The sequence below is a fragment of the Ranitomeya imitator genome, chromosome 1 (genome assembly GCF_032444005.1).
Source record: "Ranitomeya imitator isolate aRanImi1 chromosome 1, aRanImi1.pri, whole genome shotgun sequence".
Lineage (NCBI taxonomy): Eukaryota > Metazoa > Chordata > Amphibia > Anura > Dendrobatidae > Ranitomeya > Ranitomeya imitator.
This window is the reverse complement of record NC_091282.1, coordinates 89,909,617-89,923,522: the sequence shown is the minus strand read 5'-3', so window position 1 is coordinate 89,923,522 and position 13,906 is coordinate 89,909,617. Positions and strand designations below refer to the sequence as shown.

Sequence of the window (13,906 nt, the reverse complement as noted above, 5' to 3'; positions counted from 1 at the left end):
CTGAAGAGAGCTGGGACCATAGTCTGAAAAATTATTGTTAGTAACACACTACACCTTCATGGATTAAAATCCTGCATGGCACACAAGGTCCCCCTGCTCTTGCCAGCACACGTCCAGGCCTGTTTGAAGTTTGCCAGTGACCATCTGGATGATCCAGTGGAAGCATGGGAGAAAGTCATGTGGTCAGATGAGCCCAAAATAGAAGTTTTTGGTATCTACTCTACTTGCTGTTTGGTGGAAGAAGAAGGATGAGTACAACCCCAGAAATACCATCCCAACCGTGAAGCATGGTGGGAGAAGCATCATACTTTGGGGGTGCTGTTCTGCAAAGGGGACTTCACCGTATTGAAGGGAGGATGGATGGGTATCATGTGTGCGACATTCTAGTCAACAACCTCCTTCCCTCAGTAAGAGCATTGAAGATGGGTCGTGGCTTGGTCTACCAGCATAACAATGACCTTAAACACACAGCCAGGGCACCTAAGGAGTGGCTCCTTAAGAAGAATTTCAAGGTCTTGAAGTGATCTGAACCCAACAGAAAATCTTTGGAGGGAACTGAAACTCAATGTTGCCCAGCGACAGCCCCGAAACCTGAAAGATCTGGAGAAGATCTGTATGGAGAAATGGGACAAAATCCCTGCTACAGTGTGTGCAAACTTGGTCAAGAACTACAGGAAACGTCTGACCTCTGTAACTGCAAACAAAGGTTTCTGTACCTAATATTTAGTTCTGTTTTTCTATTGTATCAAATACTTATTTCATGCAATAAAATGTAAATTAATTATGTAAAAATCATACAATGTGATTTTATTTTTAGATTCTTCCTCTCACAGTGCATTGTACTTACGATAAAAATTACAGACCTCTCCATTCTTTGTAGGTTGGAAACTTAAAAAAGCGGCTGTGTATCAAATACTTCTTTTCCCCACTGTAGGTGGATGGATAGCCGGGGAGTAAGATTTTCTGAAAGGGGCCAACATCTTTTTACGTCTGTGGTTGGAGTGTTGAGATACCTGTTAAGTTGGCTTTGCAGGGGGACTCCCAGCCCTAATGGGATATCTTATGGTCTAAGAACTTTTAAGGAGACAGATGCTTGTAGTATTCATTACCTCTGTTAGTATGAGAAATGGGCGTTGCCTACAGAAATATGACGGGTCACAATATTTTCTTATGAGAAACAATCTAGTTCAGACTGCACATGTTCCAGCCGGAGCCGGACGCGCTCTTAGCTTGTGAAGATCACGAGCTAGAAAGTTGAGTGCATACCAGCCGGGATGTTAATGATTGATTGTGGATCATCCCGCCACGCTGACTTTCACTGCTGACGCCAGAGGTCAAATGTGCCGAGACTTTAATACTTATTGTACAAATTTTTTAAGAACCATTATTCCTAAAGTGGGGAAAAAAATCAAGTATGTTTTAGTATTTCATTTCCTATTTCCTTTAGTATGACACCTGTTATATTCATGGCATATAGCCATCCACCTGTTGTGACCCCCTACCAGCCAGCCATGTGTATGGGGGTCTTCCCGACTCTCCCCTTGCAGCAGACATGGCTCCTCTTCAGGCAGAGGCATTTTGTGATCTTGACACTTTACACTTCCATTCTTTTGATCAGTTATGGAAGGATTGTCGCTCTCGCCCCATAATAAGGCAGTGACCCCACCTGGCTCCTTGTACGCTTTCTTACTGAATAAAGCCATCTGTTCTGATTTACGTGAGGAAGACACAGGACAGATGAAAAAAAAACAAAACCAATTCCATTTATTATTTTTTTGTAAATGGAGAGAAGAGGAAACCTCCCACTGGCAGAAAATGACATCTGATTGTTCTGGATTACCGCTATTGGGCAATAATGGGGTTGTCGTCATTCAGCGTGACCTCACCCCAGCGTTGTATGGACATGACTTCGACCATGCCGTAGAGTACTCGCAGGTAGACGTCCTTACGTCTCGTACAAGCTGTACTATTCCTAGAGTGTATGTGATGGACGCAGATTTTTTTTTTTTTTTACATTTTTGCAATGGAAATCTACACCCCTTCCATATCTTTACACGTTATCGTCACTTGTTTCCTTCCAGTGCACCTTCTACTTGTTTCCCATCAGTCCTCGCCTTCTTCATCCTTGATTGATGGCTTCAGATTTAAAGTGAAGAGGGAGAAGATAGATGGATAATAAGTAGGTGGGAAAGTGCACTTAACTACTTGGCCAAGCCAAGGGTGCACAGAGTCCGAAAAGGTCTGCAGTGTCCTGACTAGCGTTGACTGGGCACAGGTCTGTACATTCGGTTGGGGCAGTGTCTGGTCCCATTCACTTGCCCGGTATACGCTGAACGCTCGTTGTAGCTCTGCAGCTAGTCACATCAATCGGTCTGCGTGGATTTCAGTAGTTGGACCTTGAAGCCTCTAGAGTCTCATGGGGGATGGGTTCCCTTCAGTGTTCAAACCTATGTAATAACTGGATGTATGTTATTTTGTCTCTTCAGGCATCCCATACAAACAGCTGACTGTAGGCGTCCCAAAAGAGATCTTCCAGAATGAGAAGAGGGTGGCGTTGTCCCCGGCCGGGGTCCAGGCTTTGGTTAAACAAGGCTTCAATGTCATCGTAGAGTCTGGAGCCGGCGACTCCTCCAAGTTCTCTGATGACCAGTATAAAGAGGTCGGGGCCAAAATCCAGGGGACCAAGGAAGTTTTGGCCTCGGACCTGGTTGTCAAAGTAAGTCTGATCCTTTCTGGGTGGCAGGAAAAGACGTTCTCCTCATGAATGCGCCGTGCTCGTGTCCGGTGTATTCTGTGATTCTTATTAGCCGAAGGGTATAATATTTCTGTTTTGGCTACTAGGAGAGTGGCCCTGTCCTCTTACAATGCTGCCTTTTATAGGCCCATACTAGAGAAACAAAGATTGGCAGGACTCTGGTCCAGTGGCACAACACCGTGCAGGTCCAGATATAGAAGAGGCGCTGAGGATGCCGCAGCCAGCAGGTCCGCAGTGCTACTGTCCGGTGGCCACTGGAGCACGTTCCTGTGAATCTTTGCGTTCACCTTTATTTAGCATAGTCTGATAGCAGATCCTTCCTGTATAGTGTAACTATCATGATGTAAAAGTTTTATAAAGTGAAAACACTGCTCTGAAATTGTCAGCTCGTGCTTGTGCTGCGCAGACTGCTGTACGGACCCATAGACTTGCCATAGAGCAACATCTCATCGCGGAGCTGCAGACTTCACAGCAGTGTTTTGGCCGATCAGTCGGGGTCTCGGCCACCAGCCCCCCAGCGATGATAAACATTGTCCGTCGCCTTTAGTATAAGAAAAAAAAATCACATTACACTTCCGTTTTTAGCTACAAACCAGCAGTTTTTCCCACATTATTTACTTACTTTGTCCCTCAGACCCTCGCTTTGACAGTGGTGGTGGTCTCAGAGGTCGGCCCCCACTTTTCTGACTGATTTTAAAAGTAAGAAGTGGCCATTGTGTAAATGACCTATTTATTGGACAGACTGCACCACCGAGCCAGGATGTTAGGGCTGTGCTGTTGGCCGGTGGGTACTAGGACATGTACGCTGTGTAGTTATGCGTGTGATGACCCTGTGATTTGTTCTCCGCTCCCCCCCAGGTACGAGCACCCATGCTCAATCCGGCACTGGGAGTCCATGAAGTCGACCTCCTGAAACCGTCCTCCACTCTCATCAGTTTTATTTACCCCGCGCAAAACTCTGATCTGCTGAGCAAACTATCGGAGAAGAAAACGACGGTCTTGGCCATGGACCAGGTGCCGCGTGTCACCATCGCGCAGGGATACGACGCTCTGAGCTCCATGGCAAACATTGCTGGGTGAGGATCCTTTGATGCTTGTTTGCTGCCCACCATGACGGGTCATTGAGCAATTGGTATCATTCCAATGGCACAAAGCGTGCTGACCTGACCTCGAGCACACAGCGGCTGTGTATTGACCTTGTGTAGGGACAGGATGCGGTAGACATTATAGGGATGCCTGCAAACAGCCTCATATTATGGTTCAATACGTAGGTTTAAAGGGACACTTCCATGTTTTAACCGTCTGTGGTCTGAATCTAGATATATCCATGATTTTCACATTATACAAGTGAGGCGTTAAGTGCTTTCTCACGCCCAGAGCACTTAACAAAACTCTCCCTCCTGAGATTATTTTCACTTTCCCTCTGTGAGTGACGGCTCCATGTGTCTGAGATGTCATGTGCCAGCCAGGAAATCTAGCGCCTACGTCCATCGCCACTTTCCTCTCGTCTGCACAGGAAGGTGTCCTGCTACGGAGCTTGGGTCCATGTTGTCCTGCACATGCACTGCCCGTGTACACCTGGATGTCCAAGCGTCCCTTTTCTTTTCTTCCAGGCTGGTCGGTGCATCCGCAGTGTTTCCCGCAGGGCACCTTAGTGCGCAAAAGCAAGGAAAGCAGCAAACTAACACGGCAGCACGTTTACTGAGTGGCGCCTGATGTTACAGACGCGCAGCACCTCATTCTCTGAGTGATCGCTTTATGGGCTCGTTTCGCACCGGTGTCCTTTGAAAAGCTGGCAATTCAGTGCGGTGTACAGTAAAATCACACTGACATGTTAGAATAGAATAGCTATAATAAATGTCTACACATAGTATATCTGTGTCTATCTATCTATCTATCTCAGTTCAGACCAAAAGTTTGGACACCCCTTCTCATGTAAAGATTTTTCTGTATTTTCAGGACTATGAAAATTGTAAATTCACACTGAAGGCATCAAAACTATGAATTAACGCATGTGGAATTATATACTTAACAAAAAAGTGTGAAACAACTGAAAATATGTCTTATATTCTAAGTTCTTCAAAGTTGCCACCTTATGCTTTGACTGCTTTGCACACTCTTGGCATGCTCTTGATGAGCTTCAAGAGGTAGTCACTGGGAATGGTCTTCCAACAATCTGGAAGAAGTTCCCAGAGATGCTTAGCACTTGTTGGCCCTTTTGCCTTCACTCTGCGGTCCAGCTCACCCCAAACCATCTCGATTGGGTTCAGGTCTGCTGACTGTGGAGGCCAGGTCATCTGGCGTAGCACCCATCACTCTCCTTCTTGGTCAGATAGCCCTTACACAGCCTGGAGGTGTGTTTGGGGTCATTGTCCTGTTGAAAAATAAATGATGGTCCAACTAAACGCAAACCGGATGGAATAGCATGCCGCTGCAAGAAGCTGTGGTAGCCATTCTGGTTCAGTATGCCTTCAATTTTGAATAAATGCCCAACAGTGTCACCAGCAAAGCACCCCCCACACCATCACACCAAAGCACAGATTTCCACTGGTCTAATGTCCATTCCTTGTGTTCTTTAGCCCAAACAAGTCTCTTCTGCTTGTTGCCTGTCCTTATCAGTGGTTTCCTAGCAGCTATTTTACCATGAAGGCCTGCTGCACAAAGTCTCCTCTTAACAGTTGTTGTAGAGATGTGTCTGCTGCTAGAACTGTGTTGCATTGACCTGGTCTCTAATCTGAGCTGCTGTTAACCTGCGATTTCTGAGGCTGGTGACTCTGATAAACTTATCCTCAGAAGCAGAGGTGACTCTTGGTCTTCCTTTCCTGGGGCGGTCCTCATGTGAGCCAGTTTCTTTATAGCGCTTGATGGTTTTTGCCACTGCACTTGGGGACACTTTCAAAATTTTCCCAATTTTTTGGACTGACTGACCTCATTTCTTAAAGTAATGATGTCCACTCGTTTTTCTTTACTTAGCTGCTTTTTTCTTGCCATAATACAAATTCTAACAGTCTATTCAGTAGGACTCTCAGCTGTGTATCCACCAGACTTCTGCACAACACAACTGATGGTCCCAACCCCATTTATAAGGCTAGAAATTCCACTTATTACACCTGACAGGGCACACCTGTGAAGTGAAAACCATTCCCGGTGACTACCTCTTGAAGTTCATCAAGAGAATGCCAAGAGTGTGCAAAGCAATCATCAAAGCAAAAGGTGGCTACTTTGAAGAACCTAGAATATAAGACAAAATTTCAGTTGTTTCACACTTTTTTGTTAAGTATATAATTCCACATGTGTTAATTCATAGTCTTGATGCCTTCAGTGTGAATGTACTATTTTCATAGTCATGAAAATACAGACAAATCAATTGCCGGCTTCTGCTATCTCCTTCCCAAACCCGACAGGATATGAGACATGGTTTACATACAGTAAACCATTTCATATCCCTTATTTTTTAACATATTCCTCACTCCTAATGTTAGAAGTGTCTGTGTGCAAAATTTGGGAGCTCTAGGTGTTAAAGTGAAGGGTTAAATCACGGAAAAAACTGTCGTGGGCTCCCGCGCAATTTTCTCCGCCAGAGTGGGAAAACCCAGTGCCTGAGGGCAGATTTTAATAGCCTAGTTAATAATACACACACATTAGGAAAAAATACTTTTAATGAAATAAAAATAACATGGTGTTGTAATAGTTTATTAAACGCTCAATCCAAATGATGACCCTTGTCACCCGAAAAAAAGTTAAAATAAAAAAGCAACAATATCCCATACGTTTCCGACGTTAGTCTTGTCCCACGCTTTATATCCATCTGAAGGGGTTAAATAATTTTACAGCCAGAAGCCTGCTAATGCAGCTGCCCCTGGCTGTAAAAACTGGGGAATGAATGGAATGCAGGGGAATGTAGCATCATAGACTTCCAGTGCTGCGCCCCCTGCTGGCATAACCTCTTGTGAACTGTAGCATGGGAAAATATTCAGAAAAATTCACACGCTACAGTTCAAAATGAGGTTATGCCACCAGGGGGCGCAGCACCACAAGTCTAGATAGCCATGTTCCCCTGCATTCCATTCATTCCCCAGTTTTTACAGGCAGGGGCGGCTGCATTAGCAGGCTCCTGCTTGTAAAATTATTTAACCCCATCAGATGGATTTACAGCGTGGGACATGACTGTATACGTCGGACTGGTATGGGATATTGTTGTTTTTTTATTTTAACTTTGTTTCAGGTGACAATGGTCTTCAATTGGATTGAGCGTATAATAAACTATCACAACACCATGTGTATTTATTTCATTAAAATACTTTTTTCCTAAGGGGTGTGTGTGTGTTTTTTTTTTTTTTTTTAACCCTTTATTAGTATTGGATTAATAATGGATAGGTGTCTTGTTGATGCCTCTCCATTATTAACCTGGCTTAATGTCACCTTACAATAGCAAGGTGACATCAACCCTTCATTACCCCATATCCCACCGCTACATGGGAATGGGAAGAGAGTGGCCAAGTGCCAGAATAGGCGTATCTTTCAGATGTGCCTTTTCTGGGTTGGCTGGGGGCAGATGTTTTTAGCCGGGGGGGGGGGGTAATATCCCTAATGTCCCTCTCTAGGCTTTTAATATCTGCCCTCAGTCACTGGCTTTCCCACTCTGGCGTAGAAAATTGCGCGGGAGCCCAGACCAGTTTTTTTTTCCGTGATTTAACCCTTTATTTTAACAGCCAGAGCCACAAAAGTTAACACACAGACAGTTCTTAAATTAGTAGTCAGGAATATGTAAAAAAAAAAGGATATGAAATGGTTTACTGTATGTAAACCATGTCTCATATCCTGTCGGGTTCGGGAAGGAGATAGGAAAAGCCGGCAATTGAATTACCGGCTTTTCTGCTTTCTAGCGCTGTAACACACGCACACGCACACACACACACGTGTTTTGAAGAATATTTTGTTGTACAACGATGTGTAAATGTCAGAGAACTGCTGTATGTAAAAGCTCATGTTAACATCGTATTGCACACGGATGTAGTACGGTAATACGATGTTGCGATAAAAAATCGCATGATTTACCTCCGTTTTTAAATCGGACCGTTTTTTTTTTCTCTCAAGTGGAAATGAGCGCTAAGGATGGAGATAACCTCAGGAGGGCAGAGTTTCATTAAGTTCTCTGGGCGTGACAAAGCACCTAATGCCTCATTTGCATATTAAAAAGATTGTGGATTTCTCCGGATTCCCTCGACGAATAGTGTATTTATGTGCCCGAATAAATGTTTTGGGGGTTGAACTTGCTGATCCACATGATATAAAATGTAAAGGGATTCAATAAGGGGGTCAGCATGTGACTTCCTATCTCTCGGGATCGGTGAGGAGGGGTGACCCTGAATTTATCATTAGACAAGTTACTGAGATGGAAGAATTGTTTGTCCTGATACTGTTTCTTCCGCGTCGGCCATATACACGAGTGATCTGACCTCCTCAGCATGCCTGGTATCGGTGGCTAGATTCTCACACGTCTGTTCTTTGCAGTTACAAAGCCGTGGTCTTGGCCGCTAACAACTTTGGCCGCTTCTTTACGGGGCAGATCACCGCAGCAGGCAAGGTCCCTCCTGCCAAGGTCAGTATGTTTCTCCTGCCATTTCCACAGTAACCATTAGATGGCGGTATTGTAGCAGTAACCAGACGGTGTCGTCGCTCCTCTGCGCTAATGTTCCCGGCTGCGCTCTGCATCTGGATCCGCATGACGCTGCTCCTGTGTAACGTGGGGGCCTTAGTTGCCAAACAGGGCTGCTTTTTCCTTATTCTGAGCTGATCTGGTACAACAGGCCAAGTAATGACGGAGTCTGTAGGTCGCAGCTCAGGTTTGTGAAGGGTTAAACCATGTAGTAATATCTGTGTGATGTGAGGCTGCATTTACAAGGTGTTCGGGGGGTAAGTCGTTAAATAGAAAGGCACGGGGCAGGCGGCGTACACCCCGAACCTTCCCTCCACCTGTACCCCAGCTGATAAATGGCTGTGTCATGCTCTGCCCCATGGCTCCCATTACATGGGTGACGGACCCCATGTGGCTCCAGCCTTCGCTCCTAGACCGAGGGCATCTGTATAATGATATGGCGTTCAGGATGACGGTTAATAGCCTGTGTGACACGAGCCGCTGCTGGGGGGCGTCCGCGTAGCACTGGTACCGCGTTTCACCTTGCCGGCATTGTAGTTGAGAATTTAAAGGTAATGGTCATGAGGACTATATATCGCAAACTAATGGCATCTATGTACAGGCGCTTTAATGCCAATTAAATCCATACCTTGTCTGTAGAAATCCGTTTTGCCAACGCAGAGAAATCCAGTGTTTGAAATCGTATGCAAATGAGGCGCAAGTGCAGTGGGCGGGACGTTGCACTTGCAGCTCTCCCGCCCCCTGTCCCTTTTCCCTGCTTCCTGTCCCTCACTGATGGGTCCGTCTTCTTTCAGTGACCCGTCTCCTCTGACTGCGATTTCTCATAAGAGGCGTCAGTGCCCGGGGCGGTGCGTGCGCGATCAATCTGCGCATGTGCTGCCACCATCTGAGGAGACAAATGGCGCGGGAAGGAGCAGCAGTGACGAAGAGTTGGGGCAAGTCAATAAAATTAGTCAGACATTGGAGGCTGGCGGTGGAAATAGCAAGGGAGGGTGGGAGAGCTGTAAGTGCTACGCCCCGCCCCAAAGCACTTGCTGCTCATTTGCATACAATTTCAACACTATTTTTCTCAAATGCCCCCAAAATTTACAATCATGGTAAGGATTTAATCAGAATCTGGTTATAGTGTTCTGGGGACACTAATGGTCAGCATTGGACCGGGGAGGGTGGGAAGCATGTGATTGGGGCTGCTGGGCTTTGCTGGAATTGATTTGCTTCTGATCGCCTGGGGTGCCAAGTGTCGGACCCCCACAGATATCATATTCGCTCATCATTTGTTCAATCCCAGACTTCCCCATTAACACCGGTGCCTCGCTGAAGCCTACATTTACTACAAGCTAACCAAATCCATGAGCGGGGCCCCCTCTAGTGGCGGATTTGTGCATGACACTTGGGCTGAGCGTTGGCTGAGGATTCCTTGAGACGATTACCGTGCGCTTCGTGGCCAGATATGAGTCACCTGTGTCTGATCTAGGCCTCCGCCGCCCATGTTTCCACCCTCTCGGTGCTTGCAGCGAGCGCTCCCATTTATTTCGGAGACATGTCTGCATATTAATGAACATCTGCGACTTATATTTTGATCGGGGAATTAGAAGAGAGAATTTATTTTGAATCACTTTAGACTGAGCGTAAAAATAAACATCCGACGGCCTGGAAGCCATCAAGGAGGGCGCCGTGTGCGGGGAGCGCAGTCCTCGAATGACTTCACAACATTCTCCTCTGTACCTGAGGAACAAGGAAAGATCGAGAGTCTGGGAGACTCGGTGCAAGAGTGCGATCCGCAGGAAATGTGTGTGTGATGGTGGTGGCAAGTCTCGCCTGGTGAGGAGGATCCTCGGGGGTCCACGCGGCAAGGACAGGCAAAACGGGGGCTGCAGGGCGGTCCGGCTGACACCACGGAGGCCATAGAGGCTGAGTGCCATCTGGGGGAGTAGAGCAGCAGTGGCCGAGCGCAAGAGCTCAGGAGGCTCACTGAGACATAGCAGTGTTAGGTATGTCAGGTGGCACGCTGGCACAGCACAGCCCAGTGATGAGCAGAGCTGGGTATGTCATAAGGTGCAAACCGGCAATATAGCCGAGCTGGGTATGTCAGGAGGTACACAGTGGCAATATAGTAGAGCTTGGTATGTCAGGAGATACACAGTGGCAATATAGTAGAGCTGGGTATGTCAGGAGGTACACAGTGGCAATATAGTAGAGCTTGGTATGTCAGGAGATACACAGTGGCAATATAGTAGAGCTGGGTATGTCAGGAGGTACACAGTGGCAGTGTAGCAGAGCTGGGTATGTCAGGGGGCATAGAGGGACAACAAAGAAGAGCCCAGTGATGTAGCCGTGTTGCATTTGGCAGGAGTCATAATGACGACGTTACTGTGCCGGGTATGTCAGGAGTCATAGTGACGAGGTAGCAGAGCCCAGTGATGTGGCAGTGCCGGGTATGTCAGGAGTCATAGTGACTTGGTAGCAGAGCCCAGTGATGTGGCAGTGCCGGGTGTGTCAGGAGTCATTGTGACTTGGTAGCAGAGCCCAGTGATGTGGTAGTGCCGAGTATGTCAGGAGTCATAGTGACAAGGTAGCAGAGCCCAGTGATGTGGCAGTGCCGGGTATGTCAGGAGTCATAGTGACGAGGTAGCAGAGCCCAGTGATGTGGCAGTGCCGGGTATGTCAGGAGTCATTGTGACTTGGTAGCAGAGCCCAGTGATGTGGCAGTGCCGGGTATGTCAGGAGTCATAGTGACGAGGTAGCAGGGCCCAGTGATGTGGCAGTGCCGGTTATGTCAGGAGTCATAGTGACAAGGTAGCAGAGCCCAGTGATGTGGCAGTGCCGGGTATGTCAGGAGTCATAGTGACGAGGTAGCAGAGCCCAGTGATGTGGCAGTGCCGGGTATGTCAGGAGTCATAGTGACGAGGTAGCAGAGCCCAGTGATGTGGCAGTGCCGGGTATGTCAGGAGTCATAGTGACGAGGTAGCAGAGCCCAGTGATGTGGCAGTGCCGGGTATGTCAGGAGTCATAGTGACGAGGTAGCAGAGCCCAGTGATGTGGCAGTGCCGGGTATGTCAGGAGTCATAGTGACAAGGTAGCAGAGCCCAGTGATGTGGCAGTGCCGGGTATGTCAGGAGTCATAGTGACAAGGTAGCAGAGCCCAGTGATGTGGCAGTGCCGGGTATGTCAGGAGTCATAGTGACGAGGTAGCAGGGCCCAGTGATGTGGCAGTGCCGGTTATGTCAGGAGTCATTGTGACTTGGTAGCAGAGCCCAGTGATGTGGCAGTGCCGGGTATGTCAGGAGTCATAGTGACAAGGTAGCAGAGCCCAGTGATGTGGCAGTGCCGGGTATGTCAGGAGTCATAGTGACGAGGTAGCAGGGCCCAGTGATGTGGCAGTGCCGGTTATGTCAGGAGTCATTGTGACTTGGTAGCAGAGCCCAGTGATGTGGCAGTGCCGGGTATGTCAGGAGTCATAGTGACAAGGTAGCAGAGCCCAGTGATGTGGCAGTGCCGGGTATGTCAGGAGTCATAGTGACGAGGTAACAGGGCCCAGTGATGTGGCAGTGCCGGTTATGTCAGGAGTCATTGTGACTTGGTAGCAGAGCCCAGTGATGTGGCAGTGCCGGGTATGTCAGGAGTCATAGTGACAAGGTAGCAGAGCCCAGTGATGTGGCAGTGCCGGTTATGTCAGGAGTCATTGTGACTTGGTAGCAGAGCCCAGTGATGTGGCAGTGCCGGGTATGTCAGGAGTCATAGTGACGAGGTAGCAGGGCCCAGTAATGTGGCAGTGCCGGGTCTGCAGCAATCAGTAGAGCAATGCAGAGGCTATAGAAGGCAAAGGATGCAAAATTAAGGAAACCCCAATTGTAAAAATGATTTTTATCCAACAATACAGGCATTTATGCAAGAATAGAAAGGATCCCCAAAGCTGCAATCCCTTTAGTATATCACACTGACCTAAGCGACATCAATCAGAGATATATTATTTTAGTGCAACTGATGATCTGAGGCTTTATCCCTCAGTATGCTATGCGGTCTGCCAGATGATTCCGACACTGAGATAAATGATCAGGCTCTGTACCCTGTGCCTCAACTGTCGTGGCACCCGGTCTAATTGTGTATTTTGTATTAAACGTGTCGCCATATGGCACCCACACCTCACATGCAAACTATACAAGTCTTAAGTCAGTGCTGATCCATACAAGATGGCATTGTATATCCTGTGGCATAGTATGGATGAGTGCGGAATAAAAATATAAAATCACTGAAAAAGATTTAGGTGGACGGAACACTCAACTTTATTGACCAATGTCAGGCAGCTGCTGCCAAGGCTAATAACGGGATGCATTAATAGAAGCATAGACACTCCTGAAAAGAACTTAGTTTTGCCTCCATACAAGTCACTAGTGTGGCCACACTTGGAATACTGTGTACATTTTTGGAAGGTTTAATCATCTGACTGTGATTCTTTGCTGTGCGAGCAGCAAGAGCCTGGATTCTTTGCTGTGCGAGCAGCGTGATCCTGGATTCTTTGCTGTGCGAGCAGTGAGAGCCTGGATTCTTTGCTGTGCGAGCAATGTGATCGTGGATTGTTTGGTGTGCGAGCAACGAGACCCTGGATTCTCTGCTGTGCGGGCAGCGAGACCCTGGATTCTCTGCTGTGCGAGCAGCGAGACCCTGGATTCTTTGCTGTGCGGGCAGCGAGACCCTGGATTCTCTGCTGTGCGTGCAGCGAGACCCTGGATTCTCTGCTGTGCGTGCAGCGAGACCCTGGATTCTCTGCTGTGCGGGCAGCGAGACCCTGGATTCTCTGCTGTGCGAGCAGCGAGACCCTGGATTCTCTGCTGTGCGAGCAGCGAGACCCTGGATTCTCTGCTGTGCGAGCAGCGAGACCCTGGATTCTCTGCTGTGCGAGCAGCGAGACCCTGGATTCTCTGCTGTGCGAGCAGCGAGACCCTGGATTCTCTGCTGTGCGAGCAGCGAGACCCTGGATTCTCTGCTGTGCGAGCAGCGAGACCCTGGATTCTCTGCTGTGCGAGCAGCGAGACCCTGGATTCTCTGCTGTGCGAGCAGCGAGACCCTGGATTCTCTGCTGTGCGAGCAGCGAGACCCTGGATTCTCTGCTGTGCGAGCAGCGAGACCCTGGATTCTCTGCTGTGCGAGCAGCGAGACCCTGGATTCTCTGCTGTGCGAGCAGCGAGACCCTGGATTCTCTGCTGTGCGAGCAGCGAGACCCTGGATTCTCTGCTGTGCGAGCAGCGAGACCCTGGATTCTCTGCTGTGCGAGCAGCGAGACCCTGGATTCTCTGCTGTGCGAGCAGCGAGACCCTGGATTCTCTGCTGTGCGAGCAGCGAGACCCTGGATTCTCTGCTGTGCGAGCAGCGAGACCCTGGATTCTCTGCTGTGCGAGCAGCGAGACCCTGGATTCTCTGCTGTGCGAGCAGCGAGACCCTGGATTCTCTGCTGTGCGAGCAGCGAGACCCTGGATTCTCTGCTGTGCGAGCAG

General features: G+C 48.2%; 1 protein-coding gene across 1 annotated transcript in view; it reads left to right on the top strand.

The window, feature by feature from the left end:
* The window catches only part of NNT (nicotinamide nucleotide transhydrogenase), a 137,461-nt gene that overhangs the window by 23,247 nt on the left and 100,308 nt on the right, over positions 1 to 13,906 (top strand). The window contains exons 3-5 of the mRNA XM_069748680.1: positions 2,487 to 2,716; positions 3,614 to 3,831; positions 8,270 to 8,357. Of these exons, the coding sequence (XP_069604781.1) occupies positions 2,487 to 2,716; positions 3,614 to 3,831; positions 8,270 to 8,357 (536 nt within the window). The remainder of the gene's footprint in view (positions 1 to 2,486; positions 2,717 to 3,613; positions 3,832 to 8,269; positions 8,358 to 13,906) is intronic.